Source organism: Mytilus trossulus, chromosome 1, assembly GCF_036588685.1.
Source record: "Mytilus trossulus isolate FHL-02 chromosome 1, PNRI_Mtr1.1.1.hap1, whole genome shotgun sequence".
Taxonomy (NCBI): Eukaryota; Metazoa; Mollusca; class Bivalvia; order Mytilida; family Mytilidae; genus Mytilus; species Mytilus trossulus.
Window position 1 is genome coordinate 45,068,063 of NC_086373.1, and position 16,396 is coordinate 45,084,458.

General features: G+C 33.8%; 1 protein-coding gene across 2 annotated transcripts in view; it reads left to right on the forward strand.

Annotated features, from left to right (window-relative positions):
- The window catches only part of LOC134725391 (uncharacterized protein C12orf56-like), an 86,085-nt gene extending 70,203 nt beyond the window's left edge, over positions 1-15,882 (forward strand). For both annotated transcript variants that reach the window (XM_063589184.1, XM_063589193.1), the window contains exons 11-13: positions 454-531; positions 14,137-14,318; positions 14,810-15,882. In XM_063589184.1, the coding sequence (XP_063445254.1) occupies positions 454-531; positions 14,137-14,318; positions 14,810-14,954 (405 nt within the window). In that variant the 3' untranslated portion in view covers positions 14,955-15,882. The remainder of the gene's footprint in view (positions 1-453; positions 532-14,136; positions 14,319-14,809) is intronic.
- Positions 15,883-16,396: the final 514 nt, after the last annotated feature.

Genomic DNA, 16,396 nt, shown 5'->3' on the forward strand with positions numbered 1-16,396 from the left:
TTAATATAAGTTGCAAAAACTGTTTCCTAATCCACTATGAAACAAATATGTTTAAACTAAACTAACTGTTTTAATGTATTGAATGTTTTGTAAGGTGTACATGCATTTCTTGTTTGGTTAATTTGACCTTTACCTCATTTTCTTGGATCATGTTAAGTTTATGTGATAGTTGTAGGGAAGCTTTATATTTACAACTATCACCATAATATAAATGATAAGTAAAAATGACGAACACATTTCAGCTTGTGCACTCTTGTAATAATACCAAATGCTGGGAATGAACGATACTCACAATAATAAGAACTGGCAGTCTAAATTCAGATACATATAAGTGTATATAGATTTACCTGAAATCACAATTATAAATCTCCATTCTTCAAAAATTACAATAATAAATGTATGCAATAATTTCTGACTTTACAGTACCCCATTAAAAGATATTTTATCTTTCAGGCAAACTGGGGATTTAATGAAGGGAATTTCTTCAACATTAGTTGGATGGTAAAAACATTAGAAGAAATGAGAACTGTGGTAAGTTTAACTTCTGCTTTTGTCGCCAAAAAAATAAAATTAGACTTGCATTTAAATTATCAATATAGTTGATTATGTAACATGACTATCTTATACAGCAGTATATACTTGAACAATAAATTGAATATTTTCCAACAATGTTATCTTTAAAAACATTTCAGATTTAAAGAGACGTTATCTAGTTATAACTGATAAGTTATCAAGTCCGGAAGTTCTTAAATACAAATTTCTTAAAACCATTACTAATTTCTTTCATTTACTTCAAAATTTCCAAAAAAAAATAGAATCCTGCATTTAAGACTAAATAAATAAAATATTAATTGTGATTTTGATACATCAAAAACAAAATCTACATCCTACGATTTTTATATGGTTGCACTAAGGGACGACATCAAAAGTGCAATGAAGGATAAAAAACTTAATTCACATAGTTTTTGGGAGAGGACCTCTCTAATGTTGTTATAACTTGTGTCCAATCCCTTTTGCTACTTTTGCAAATAAAATATGTTTAAACTAAACATAGTTTTTTCGCTGACCCCCCACCCCCCCTCTTAACTTAATTTGGGAAAAATTGATTGACCAATAAAGGGCGTATATGCTTTCAGAGTATACCTTTTATATCAAATGTTGTTTTCTCCTCAACAGTGTATTTTTTTTTGTACATTGATTTCAACATCTCTTTTATTAACCAGATGCTCCGCAGGGCGTAGCTTTATACGACCGCAGAGGTTGAACCCTGAACAGTTGGGGCAAGTATGGACACAACATTCAAGCTGGATTCCGCTCTAAATTTGGATTGTGATTAAATAGTTGACACAGCATAGGTTTCTGACACAGAATGAATGTATTCAAATGAACTTAAAATTTTTGTTTTCTCTTAGAGCAATTCACTATGCTGTTGAATATTAATCCTCTCAAAAAAATGTTTGAAGAAATTCTTTTTATTTATGAAATTTCAAATGAGAAAAATTTAACCCAATTTTTTAATCACATCCCCCTTTCCCTTATTCCAAAACTATATTCAATTAAAATATTCTAATGGAGTTTGCAACAATTACTACTCATTTAAATACATCATAAAATATTAAGATGTAAAAAAACTGCTTGTTATCACTGAATGGTAAAGATTATTTAAATTGATCAGTTGGTAGTAAAAAGTGAATATACATTGTATATTGTATATAACAAAGATTTAAGTTGATTCTGGACAAAGAAAGATAACTCCAATTAAAAAAAATTCTTGCAGATATTTCTTGCTTACTTTACTGGACAAAGAAAGATAACTCTTAATTAAAAAAAAAATTGCTATTTCACAATATTGTGAAATTAGATAGTTCTTGCCATTGCACAATACTGTGCAATTGAAAAGACTTGCTATTGCACAATACTTAATATAATAATTTTAGATCCTGATTTGGACCAACTTTAAAACTGGGCCCATAATCAAAAATCTAAGTACATGTTTAGATTCAGCATATCAAAGAGGCCCAAGATTTTGATTTTTGTTAAAATCAAACTTAGTTTAATTTTGGACCCTTTGCACTTTAATTTAGACCAATTTTAAAACTGGACCAAAAATTAAGAATCTACATACACAGTTAGATTTGGCATATCAAAGAATCCCAATTATTCAATTTTTGATGAAATCAAACAATGTTTAATTTTGGACCTCGATTTGGGCCAACTTGAAAACTGGGCCAATAATCAAAAATCTAAGTACATTTTTAGATTCAGCATATCAAAGAACCCCAAGGTTTCAATTTTTGTTAAAATCAAACTAAGTTTAATTTTGGACCCTTTGGACCTTAATGTAGACCAATTTGAAAACGGGACCAAAAATTAAGAATCTACATACACAGTTAGATTCGGCATATTAAAGAACCCCAATCATTCAATTTTGATGAAATCAAACAAAGTTTAATTTTGGACCCTTTGGGCCCCTTTTTCCTTAACTGTTGGGACCAAAACTCCTAAAATCAATACCAACCTTCCTTTTATAGTCATAAACCTTGTGTTTAAATTTCATAGATTTCTATTAACTTATACTAACACTATGGTGCGAAAACCAAGAAAAATGCTTATTTGGGTCCCTTTTTGGCCCCTAATTCCTAAACTGTTGGGACCGAAACTCCCAAAATCAATACCAACCTTCCTTTTGTGGTCATAAACATTGTGTTTAAATTTCATTGATTTCTATTTACTTTAACTAAAGTTATTGTGCGAAAACCAAGAATAATGCTTATTTGAGCCCTTTTTTGGCCCCTTATTCCTAAACTGTTGAAACCAAAACTCCCAAAATCAATCCCAACCTTTCTTTTGTGGTCATAAACCTTGTGTTAAAATTTCATAGATTTCTATTCACTTTTACTAAAGTTAGAGTGCGAAAACTAAAAGTATTCGGACGACGACGACGACGACGCCAACGTGATGGCAATATACGACGAAAATTTTTTCAAAATTTGCGGTCGTATAAAAATGTTGGAAAAAAGTGTGGGTGTTAATTTATGCATTGAGAAAGATATGGTTAAATCAGAATTTTATTAACAATACAATCAGCATGGATTCTGCATTTTTCATCTGTCCACTGTGGTTGTTTGTTCTCTTTAAACAGCTCAATATTTCATATAATATATAGCTTTGAAATAAATATTGTGCCAACAGCGGAGAGAGGAAAAAGCACAATTCAAAATGAATGTAGTGCCTGTGATAGGATTTGTGTTGTTTCTATTTAATGTCTGTAGAACACTGTCAGATTTTACTATGTTATCTCCTTATATATAAAACATTATATAAACTTTAAATCTTTTTATTTTATTTCTATTTTGTTCAAACAAATTCAAAGAAAAATGTTAAGTTTTTATTAAGTGTTCTTTCACTCTTTCTTCTTCTTCTGTGTGGTGAAGTGCTGAAGATTCTGCTTGTGTTTCCTCAACTGGTAGTAGGTTGTTCCTCTAAAAAAAGAGAATTTTTACTTTAATATTAATCATATGAATATTTTCTAGGATGTACATATATATACACAAAAATGTATTTGAAATAATCATATTTAAAAACCTTTCCTTTATGTAAAATGTGTTTTTTTTTTGTGGCTTGGAATATTTGTTTTTTCTTTTTGATATACATGTATTTATCATTTCTCAGTAAAGGACCTAAATATCGTCCCCCGTCAATTATTAATTGGAATGAGTGTCGTAATATCATCCACGACTCACTCCATACTTACTGTATGAAATGGATAAAACGGGAAAAAGCTGACAAAAAATCTTTGGACTCTTTTTTTAATTCAGTAATGAAGATAGTTGATATACGTATTCAACATTTTAAAGAACATTTTACTATTAACAATAACCACAATAAACCTATTTCTCGTATCAAACATAAACTAAAAGAACTAGCCAAGGAATTTGTTTTTGTCCCGGCCGATAAAGCTGCTAATAATATTATTATTGTTTGACGTAAATTTTACATCGAGGTTCTGAAAAAGGAAATCACCAATTCACCAACATTCCAACTGACTCCATTTTCAGAAAACGAAATCTGTAACAAACATAAACTTTTAGCCTCCGCTTTACAAGCAGAGCCAAATACAATGAAAGTTCCAACTATGTATTGGCTTCCGAAGCTACACAAAACCCCTTACAAATATAGATTTATTTCGTCTTCAAGTCATTGTTCAACTACTAAATTGTCTATTATTCTTACCAGCACACTTGGTACAATTAAAAACCTTATAATAAATTGTTCAAATAAGGCCTTCGAAAATAGTGGAATAAATTACTTTTGGAGTGTCAAGAACTCGTTGGAAGTACTTGATAAATTGCATGCTTATATTGGTGATTTTGAATCTGTTCAAAGTTTTGATTTTTCTACCCTGTATACCACATTGCCTCACATTCTCATTAAGAAAAAATTCACACACCTAATTAAATGGGCATTCAAAAAATCAGAATGTGAATATATATGTTCAAACTCTTTTAGGTCATTTTTTAGTAGCAATAAACAAAAAAACTATGTTAATTGGACCTGCTTTGATACTATATATGCCCTTGAATTTTTACTAGATAACATTTTTGTTCGCTTTGGGGATTCCGTATATCGTCAGATTATCGGAATTCCAATGGGGACTAACTGTGCACCACTTATTGCGGACCTCTTTTTGTATTGTTACGAGTTACAATTTATGACAAAAATAAGCAAAGACCCATCAAAACAACATCTGATAAACAAATTTAATAATACTTTTAGATATTTGGATGATATTTTGGCTCTCAATAATGACGACTTCAGTATGTATATTAATGAAATTTATCCTGGTGAACTCACTTTAAATAAAGCTAATACTAACAATGACCACTGCCCTTTCCTCGATCTTGATATCTATATCACTAACGGAAAGCTGAATACTAAAATTTATGATAAAAGGGATGATTTTTCATTTCCTATCGTTAATTATCCGTTTTTAGATGGTGACGTTCCCTTGTCACCATCTTACGGTGTTTATATATCTCAACTTGTACGATTCGCTCGTGTATGTAACAATGTTTTAGATTTTAACGAGAAAAATTTATGTATTACTGAAAAATTATTACACCAGGGTTTTCGATATCACAAACTAGTCAAAACATTTACTAAATTTTATCATCGGTATAAAGACATCATTCGTAAATATAGCTCAACATGCAGACTTTTTATACGTTCAGGTATTTCACATCCAATTTTTTATGGAAATATTCTTTATAAAGCACAAAGGTGTCAGTATTCACCTCATAAACTTACAAAACCTTTGAATAGTCTTATTAAGAAGGGATATAATTACGATACTGTTGTCAAGTCATTAAAGATTGCATATTTTGGCGTTAATATTGAGTCACTGATAAGGTCTTTGCGTCGGAACTAAACACATTTATTCTAAAAACAGTTGTTGGCATGACACGGGTTATGTTCTTCTCATATATGTTATGATGGTATGATACTAAACCCCTTACGGGAAGGATTGTGCCTGATGTTCATATGATGAAATCATAATCTTTCAGTCAGTTTAATTGAAGTCTGGAGCTGGCATGTCAGTTAACTGCTAGTAGTCTGTTGTTATTTATGTATTATTGTCATTTTGTTTATTTTCTTTGGTTACATCTTCTGACATCAGACTCGGACTTTTCTTGAACTGAATTTTAATGTGCGTATTGTTATGCTTTTACTTTTCTACACTGGTTAGAGGTATAGGGGGAGGGTTGAGATCTCACAAACATGTTTAACCCCGCCGCATTTTTGCGCCTGTCCCAAGTCAGGAGCCTCTGGCCTTTGTTAGTCTTGTATTATTTAAAATTTTAGTTTCTTGTGTACAATTTGGAAATTAGTATGGCGTTCATTATCACTGAACTAGTATATATTTGTTTAGGGGCCAGCTGAAGGACGTCTCCGGGTGCGGGAATTTCTCGCTACATTGAAGACCTGTTGGTGACCTTCTGCTGTTGTGTTTTTTATTTTGGTCGGGTTGTTGTCTCTTTGACACATTCCCCATTTCCATTCTCAATTTTATGTATTAAAATAAAAAGAGATTTGAGGTCCCAGTTCCTGAAATGGATGGGCTTCTCTCAGTTTCCTTTTTTTTACTTGCCAAAGGAAAGAAAGAAGTTATTGACCTCTTCATGATGTCTTTGTCTAGAAATTCCGTCAGTTTCTGGAAGTTAATTTTTTTAAATACTTTTCCAGAGAGAAGAAGCCACTTCTGAGATTTTTTGCTTCGACTTGCAATACATTTTTCGGACATTTTAATATTTGCTAAAGTTTATTGACAAGTTTTTCATAATCATTTGTAGGATTCTTTATTATTTTTTTCTTCCATGTTGTGTTGCATAAAACCAATGATTTTATAAGCAAATCTTATTTATTCCGTCAACTCACCATGCCGTGTAACCAAAACAATCTGTGTTGATCTGTATATGATTTCATATCTTTCAGAATTCACGATCGATTAAGCGTTTGAGCGACATAGATATTATGGAGTCAATTTCGTCCCTATACTTTCGGCCATAAAATTGTTTTCCGGTACGATTTGACGACTTTCATTTAGTTTGAAAGCCCATCTATATGTTAGGGGCGAATTTGAACTTGTATTTTTCATAAATAAATAAAATAAATAAAACTTGCAGCGATTTTTACCCCCCCCCCCCCCCCCCCTCACCTCACCTCACCTATCCTCTTCATGCCGGTCGGCATTTAAGGCCCTGATACATTGTTTCCATCTCACACGGTCTTTAGCTACTGTTCTTGCTGAAGCCCAGCTGTTCCATCCAAGTGATGTTCGTTCTGTCTCTACAGTCCGTCTCCAGGTGGTTTTGGGACGTCCAACTTTCCTTTTTCCCTCTGGTTTCCATGTCAGTGCAACTGAACATATACTGTTGGCATCCATCCTAAGTACATGGCCAATCCATCTCCAACGCCGTTCTATAACATCATCGCTTAGCTTCTTTGTTCCAGCTCTTATGTGGAGGTTTTCATTTGAAATTGTATTGGGCCATCTTATTTTCAATATCTGTCTGAGACATCTATTTTGAAAGGTGTTTAATTTCTTTTTGTCTTGTTCAGTTGTTTTCCAGGTTTCGCATCCATACAGTAGGACTGATATGACTAAGCTGTTAAATAGTCTGACCTTTGTTTTAAAAGACAGTACCGATGATCTTCATATTTTTCTTAACCTGCTGAATTGGCCTTTAGCTTTCTTGAACCTGTTGTCCATATCATTGTCACAGCCAGCTTTTGTTGTAACTATTCCCCCTAGGTAAGTGAAGGTATCGACATCCTCTAGGTCTTTCTCATTTAATTTCACCGGGTTGTTATTCGTGGTATTCATCCGCATTACTTTTGTTTTGGATGCGTTTATCTTTAATCCTATTTTGCTGGCATTTTCTTGAAGTTTACTTGTTTTTAACTGTATATGTTGGAATTTGGAAGATAGTAATGCTAGGTCATCCGCAAAATCAAGGTCCTCTAGTTAGGTGGTAAATTTCCATCTAATTCCTGTTTCATGGTCTTTTATTGTTTGCTTCATGACATAGTCAATGGCTATCAGAAATAAGAAGCCAGACATCACGCATCCTTGTTTTACTCCTGTTTTTACTTTGAACCAATCTGATTGTATTCCTTCATCTAGTACTGCACACTCAAATGAATCGTAAAAGAGTTTTATTACTGTGATGAGTTTGGCTGGGATGTGATAAGCTTTTAAGATGGACCATAAGCTTTCCCGGTGTATGGAATCAAACGCCTTTTCAAAGTCTACAAAGTTGATGTATAAAGGAGCATTCCATTCAGAACATTGTTCTATGATGTTTCTTAAAGCAAATAGTTGTTCAGTGGTGCTTTTTCCCCTTCTGAAGCCAGCTTGTTCTTGTCTTAGCTCTTCATCTATACCTTCTTGTATTCTTTGGATGATTATCTTAGTGAATACCTTACTTGGCACAGAGAGTAGTGTTATGCCTCTGTAGTTGTCGCAACATGTCCGGTCTCCTTTCTTTACAATTTTAACAATTAGACCTTTATTCCACTCCTTTGGTATTTCGTTTCCAATCCATATCATATTGTAGAGCTTTAGCAAATACTTGGTGGTTGTTATTGTATCTGCTTTAAGTATTTCCGCTGTTATGCCATCTATGCCTCCTGACTTCCCATTTTTTAATTGTTTCAAGGCTTTTGTAATTTCCTCTTTTCTGATTGGGCCAGTATCAATCTCTCTTTCCTCGATTTCATAGTCTAAATTGATGTTAAGTGCTATTTCTGGTTCAGGCCTATTCAAGACTTCTTGAAAGTGTTCTTTCCATCTTTTAAGTTTTTCTTCATGGGTTGATAATAAATTTCCAGACTTGTCTTTGATGACTTGAGGTGGTTTCTGTTTTTCATTGCAAATTGTTCTAGTAACCTCATATACTGTTTTCATCATACCATGGCTTGCTGCTTTTTCTGCTTCTTCAATTAAGTTGTCTGTCCATTGCCTTTTGTCATTTCTCATACTTTTCTTTACCTCCTTGTCTTTGTCGCTATACTTGGCATTTAAACTGTTCTTGACTCTTTCTGATCTACTGTTGTTTGTTCTTTCCTTTAGTTGTCTTCTCTCGTCTACAAGTTTCCATGACTCATTGGTGATCCAGGGCTTATGCCCACGTTCTTTGAAACCTAAGGTTTTAGTTGCTGTTTCTTTATAGCATTTTGTTACTCCTTCCCAGAATGTTTCTATGTCCTCTAGTTCGTCTAAGAGTTGGAACCTGTTCTTAAGCTCGATTGAAAATGCTTTTCTTACTTCTGGACGTTGCAGTTTGGTGGTATCAAATCTCTTCCTTGTAGCATCCATTACTATTTTATGTCTTTTAAGTTTGATTCTTAATTTGCATTTGAGGAGTTCGTGATCGCTGCCAATGTCTGCTCCTCTCATTGCTCTTGTGTCCAGTATTGATGTTCTGTGTTGTCTAGTAACAAGGATATGGTCTATTTGATTTTCTGTTTTCTTGTTTGGTGATATCCATGTTACTTTGTGTTTGTCTTTATGTGGAAAGATAGTGCCAGTAATAACTAAGTTGTTCCTTTGACAAATATCAAGGAGGTTTTCTCCATTTTCGTTTCTTCTTCCTATTCCATGCCTTCCCATGATGTTCTCATGACCTTCATTGTTTATTCCAACCTTTGCATTAAAGTCTCCCATTACTAAGAGGATGTCATGTTTAGGTGTTCCTGCTATGACTCTATCTAGCTGTTCTATAAAGCTTTCTTTTGTTTCATCTGTAGCATCGTTGGTTGGTGCATATACAGTGATGACACTTATTTTGATGGTTGTTGTGTGAAATCTGGCATACATTAATCTCTCAGTGATTGGCTTCCATTCAATCAGTGCCTTTTTTGCGCGGTTTGACAGCATCATTCCAACTCCTGCCTGATGTAATCCATCATTCCTGCCTGAATATAATAAGACTTTACCATTTTGAAGTGTAAGCTTTCCACTGTCTAGCCATCTGACTTCATTTAAGGCCAATATTTCTATGTTGTATCTGTCCATTTCCCTTTCAACTTCTGCAGTTTTACCTGTGGCATACATAGTTCTTACATTCCAACTGCCTAGAAGTATATTATCTTTTGGTGTACACAAGGGTGTCAGCTTGTGGACTTCCCGTGGGCTTTCATCCACCAGCGTCATGTCCCTTAAACCATGTTGTGCAGCAGAGGTGTTATCCTCATGCTGATTTCTTAATGTATCTTGGGTTTCCGTAATCATCAATTTTTTACTCTGTCTGGTGATTAGCCATACGAGAAACCTACTACCTGTAGGATGGAGTTTTGTTGTCTAGGTTTTCCTTCCCATAGACGATTGCCTACCATGGCTGACGAGTTCAATCTTCCCGGCTTTTCTTTCTGGGTCTGCTTCCATAGCCTTTGATTTTCCCAAAACTAACCACAAGGCAGTGGTACTATTTACCCATAGTTGGGACAAGGTTGATGAGTGCAAGGGCGTATCCACACGCCGATGGGCCTACACACTGCATCTCTGGGCCCTTGCTGCTCCGAGATCCTCTACAATAATGCCTAGGATGCTAGATCCTAGTTACCATGTGCTGTCGCGAGGAGGCATTGTAGAAGTCTTGAATAGTGTAGAGGCTATGTACTGGCAGAAAGACTTACGCACTCGGCTTTCTGTTCACCTGCAGTGCAGGCTAGCCAGCGGTGATAGAGAGCCTATGGCACTAACCACACTAGACGCATACACAATCCTGTGGTACAGACCCCCCCCCCCCACCCCCAAACTATGTCGTCCCTAAGGCTATGGTTTTTATACAACCGCAAGCATTTTTTTGGAATCTTATAATGGTATGAAGTTGTCGTCGTTGCGTCGTCCGAAGACACATTTGGTGTCCGAACAATATCTTTAGTTAAAATAAATGGATCTGTATGAAATTTAATAAGAATGTTCCATACCACAAAAGGAAGGTTGGGATTGATTTTGGGGAGGCTAGTCCCAACCAATTGGAATAAGGGGCCCAAGACAAGAATTTTTCTATTTCAGGATATTAACCTGTGTATCAGTATTTCAATTGCTCTGAAATTGTACCACAATGTTTAATACCACAAGTAGAAGGTTTGGATTCATGTTGGGGGTTAGTGTTGCAACAGTTTAGGTATTAAGGGCCAAAAAGGGACCAAAAACTAGCATTTTTGTAGCTTCTGCACAACAACGTGTGTGTCAGTGAATGGATCTATCTTATATTGAAGCACAAGGTTCCATATCACAAAAGGAAGGCTTGGATATAGTTTTGGGTATTTGCTCATTTCATGTGGGAATAAGGGGCCAAAATAGGGCCAAAAACAAGCATTTTTTTGTTTCCAGACAATAACTTGTGTTTTAAGAATATGGATCTCTCTGAAATAGTTCTACAATGTTCCATACTACAAAGGAAAGGCTTGATTGTGTGTGGGGTAATTGCTTTAAAGGGGGGGGGGGGGGGTTCAAAAAATTTTTGGGGGGTTCCACATTTTGTAAGGGGTTCATTTTTTCCTCAAAATTTCGAATCTTAAATTTCAAATTATTGTGCAATAGATTTCTAAGATCTTGACAGTTATTTTGTGTCAGTACCTATACTATATCAAAAGTTTGACCACAATCCAAATTCAGACAGAATCAAGCTTGAATATTTTGTCCGAATTTGCCACAAATGTTCAGGGTGCAATCTGTGCTGACTTTTATTGATGTCTGGATAAAAAAATGATTTATTTGTTATTATTTTTTTGTATGCTAGTAATCTTGCATCAGTATATGGTATCTATCTTTTTTTTTATACGATAGCAAAAAAAATATGATGTTGTCGTCTGAAGACACATTGGTTTCCGGACTATAACTTTAGTTTAGGTGAATGGATCTCTTTGACATTTTTTTAGAAGGTTTAATACCACTAAGGAAAGTTGGGAATGATTTTGAGGATAAAGGTCTCAACTGTTTAGGTATAAGGGCGGGCCAAAAATGGTCCAAAAACAGGCATTTTTGCTAGTATTTCGATTGCTCTGAAATTGTACCAAAATGTTTAATACGACAGGTAGAAGGTTGGGATTTATATTAGGGGTAATGTAATGGGGCCAATAGTTTAGGAATTAAGGGCCTTAAAGCGGACAAAAACAACAGTTTTTGTAGTTTAAGGACAATAAGTTGTGTTTTAGTGTATGGATCTCTCTGACATTTTATATCAAGGTTCAATAACACAAAGGTAAGGCTGGGATTGAGTTTGGGGTAATTGCCCCAAACCTGTAGGAATAAGAGACTAAACAATCATTTTTTTTAGTTTCCAAACAATGCTATGTGTTCAAGTGTATGGATCTCTCTGAATTGAACTATAATGTTCCATACTACAAAGGAAATAATTGGACTGAGTCTTGGGGTAATTGCTGCAAGGAGGATTCCAAAAGTGTGGGGAGAATGTTTTCTCCAATTTTTTTAAGGAATTCATATTTTTTTCAAAAATATTTAAATTTCAATTTTTTTAAAAGTTTCAAAAAGAAATCTTCAATTACACGCAGTATTGTGCAATTGATTTGTAAAATCTTTGACCACATGTATATTATGTCAAAATTCAGACAGTATTAAGATGGAATATTGTATCCAAATTTTCCCAAACTGTTCGTATCAGGCTGTGTTCACAGAGAAATTTTATTTTATTGGTTATTGTAGTGTTTTGTTCAGATATGATGAGTTTAACTTTTTTTGAATGATTTGTGCAGGTGGTAAGCTGCATTTGGCAGAGATGGCCTATGGTAATTTCTCATCACTTGGGCGCCATTGTCCATCATCTTTGTTCACTGTAACAAAAAAAATATTCTCTGAATCTACTTGGCCAAATTTTAACCAAACTCGCTCATAATTGGGATATCTAGTTTAAAAGAATGCCCGATGCCTACAAACCAACATGGCTAAGAATAGAACGTAGGAAAAAAATGCAAGTTTTGTCTATTATTATGAAAACCACTAAGAATAAAGAAAATCTGATAGGGGAAGAAACTAAAAGTTCGGAATGTTGAAATCTAACTACTGGTCATTATCTTCATAACTGCATATAGGTATAACTCATAATTGTCAAAATTTACTTTTTTTTCATTTTTTCATTTTTGCCTATAATATTTTTAAAATTAATAGATATTCTGAAAATGACCAGCAAGACATGCTGACTTTGCGGTATGGGCTTTGTTCATTGTTAAAGACCTTACAGTGACCTATAGTTGTTAATTTCTGTGTCATTTTGGTCTCTTGTGGACAGTTGTCTCATTGGCAATCATACCACATCTTCTTTTTTATATGATCTGCAAATGAGTCAACATATCGGATATCATAAAAAAAACTCCTTATTGGAGTGATTGCCCTGTAAAGACGGTTTTTTTCTAACTTCTGGTTTTTTGACCTCACATCCTAAAAAAACAATATTAATTAGAAAGAAAATTTCAACAGCAAAAATAGAAAAAATTTTCAAAAAGACAGGAATTACAAATGCGTCAAACATGCCGATAAATTAGTCAACTTCTTATTAAAGTTATTGCCTTTTAATGATTATTTTTCAAGTTTTTGCAGAATTTTTTAATAGGACAAATCATCATTCAAAATCTTCTGTAGACTTGTTTTCTGGAGTTACTGTCCTTAAACCATCTTTTTTAACATATTTTGCATTTTTAGCCTCTCATCTCAAAAACTACAACATATCAACACTTTTAAAAGGGAATAATTATCAGCAGGATAATTTCTTCAATTATGTTAACATGACTGAATTGATCAAAATAATAGGCAAATTCATCGGAGGGGGCATTTAGTTTAACCCATGTCCATCTATATGTACGTCTGCATGTCCCAAAATTGGTTTCCATTCTCTAACTTGAGTTGGCCTCAACCACATGTTATTAAACTGATACACAATGTTTATTACACATCAAGTTTGAATTTTGGTGGCGTCACAATAACGGTTCTAGAGTTGTTCCCCTTTACAAATGGAAAAATTGCATTTTGTTTAGTTTCCGTTCTCTAACTTAAGTTCGCCTCAACCAAACTTCTACACAATGCTTTTTTCCACCAATTACAATTCAAATTTGAATTTTGGTTGTGTCAATTTGACCATTATCGAGTTATGCCCCTTAATAAATTGAAAAATTGCAAAAATTTTAGTGTTCGTTCTGTAACTTAAGTTTGCCCCACCCAAACATTATGAATCCTATTAGAAGTACACATTTGGGTAGCGTCACTTTTATCGTTCTGAGACTTTAATATACACAATACTTATTTATTTATTACCAGGTAAATGTCTTATTTTCATATTTTTCATGTCTTTAACTACATTTATTTTGGTTCACAAACCTATGCTGTGACAAATATTCAATCACAATACAAATTCAGAGCTGTTATATTAAGCTTTCAAAATGTTATGTCCATACTTGCTCAACTGTACAGTGTTTGACTTCTGCAGGTAAATCCGGTTTTCTGTCTTGAAAGTTTTAACTTAACAAATACTAATCTGCATATGTGTTATGTAATTTGTCATTGATATAATTTTATACTGATTCAGGTTTTTATTCTTTTATCTTATTTTTCTGTAGGAACTATTTGTGGAAAAGACAATTGACATAATGATGAAAATGATTAGACCTCCCAGAACAGATGTTTTATCACCCAGTGAAGCTGTATTGCTATACTCTATATTCTCAGTCTTACAGACATTACTTGAATATAGTCCGAAAATAGCCAATTATATCAAATCTCATTATCATGAAGAATTTAAGTAAGTTTATTCATAATTATTACACCTACAGGCTACTCTTAATTTAGATAGCATACTGGAATTCCCTTTCTCATCTATCTGTTTATCTCATTTACCCCATATTTGTTATGCAGTCATCTAGACTTTTTATATCTTTTATATCTGAATTTTTGGTCTGATGCAGAGCATCTTGTTTAAGGATAATTTGACTAAGGATTCTAGTGAAATTGTTGTTTCTACAATGACAATGTGTGGTCATGGGGTATGGGGGCGTAGTACTTACAAACAGGTCATTGGTATTAAAACAATATTAACGCCTTCTATTTATCTGTTATCGGCTGTGAAATCTTTTTTTGAAAACATCATATGAGGATTACTTGCATATCAAGTAATTAAGTACCGTGATTTGCACATCATACATGTTCTAGTTATTGATTTTGCATACTTTTTCTAAATGAAAAAGTTGTTACGTAATAATGACTGTATATTTATATTCATGATTAATTTTTCAGATATTTTGTGCAGGCGCCTTCAATAATGAAAAAACTACCATCCAACTATCCACTATGTAACCTGACACTAAGCCTACTTGATAAAGTGATGAATATGGTGGTTGAGGCTCAAACAACATCCTCGTTTCCTAAATCACCAAGATAGTGTTCAACATATAAAATTTGATTAAGATTGACAATTTTTTATTGTCTCGCTTTGACGGAGTCAAAAAGCGAGACATAGGTATGCCGTTTCCGGTGGCGGCAACAATGTATTAGTTTGTGGTTAGGTCTAGTTTATGGTGAACCACAAGTGGTAGGTTAATCATATTTGATATGCAGTTTTATAAGCATTTGCACATCTCATTTCCATGGAGATTATTTGGCTCTGCCCCTTCAGTCTATTGACTTTGAAACGTTTGCTTATTTTACATGTAATAGTTTGTGATTAGGTCAGTTTATGGGGAACCACGTGTCGTAGGTCAATGATATTTGGTATGCAGTTGTATAAACATTGGCATATCTCATTTCCATGGAGAATATTTGGCCTCTCCCCTCAGTCACAGTCTAATGACTTTGAAACTTATCTTAGTTTACATGTACTAGTTTGTGATTAGATCAGTTTAAGATTAACTGCTAATGTTAAGTCTATGATATTTGGTATGCATATTTATTGACATTTGCAAGTATCGTTTCCATGGAGATTATATAGCCCACCCCCTCTTCATGGTTCATTGACTTTGAACCTTTTACATAGTTTACAAGTTTTAAATGTTTGTATTTAAGTTGGTAACGACTTATAATAAACAAATGGGATTTGGTATGCAGTTGTATTATCATTGGCACATCTCATTTACATGGAGATTGTTGAGCCATGTTATTCAGTCATGTTTCATTGACATTGAATATTTGCCTAACTTGTGTAAGATATTAAAGTATTGCTATTTTGATTTCAAAATTTGCATTATCAAAATTACAAAAAGGCGAGACATAATTCTGTGATAACAGTTTATTGGTATAGAAATTATGAAATAGTGAATATCATGAAGTAAAATTTCCAATAGAAGATAAATATAAAGCACATTGAATTGGTACCTTTATTTATATCTGTATTACACCAGGTAACCGCAATCCTGTTTTAATGGAAGAATATAAAGTTTGTGTGGAAAGTGAGTAGAATTATTACACATGTTCCGGACCATATGAGTATTTGGACCATATGCGTATGGTCATGACCATATGCGTATACTCGTATGGTCCGACCGTACGCCTATTGTCGGACCATATGAGTATTATACTCGTTTGGTTATTAACGGGCCGGACCATATGAGTATTTGGACCAAATAGGTATTTTTTTTAAATTTACAATAGAAATAATACAATAAACTTTATCTTAAAAACAAATATTAACAAAAAACTGTATTAATTTTACATTTCAAAAGCTACATAAACGTTAAGTATTGATGCTACAGTCAGTTGATCTTAGTTTTCATCGCTAATTGTATTCGTGTATGCTTTTGTATACTTAGAATGACATTCACGCGGTACCATACATGTAGCTTTTCTGTGATTGCTTGTTTTGGCTGCGTGCAGTGATATCGACTCGGA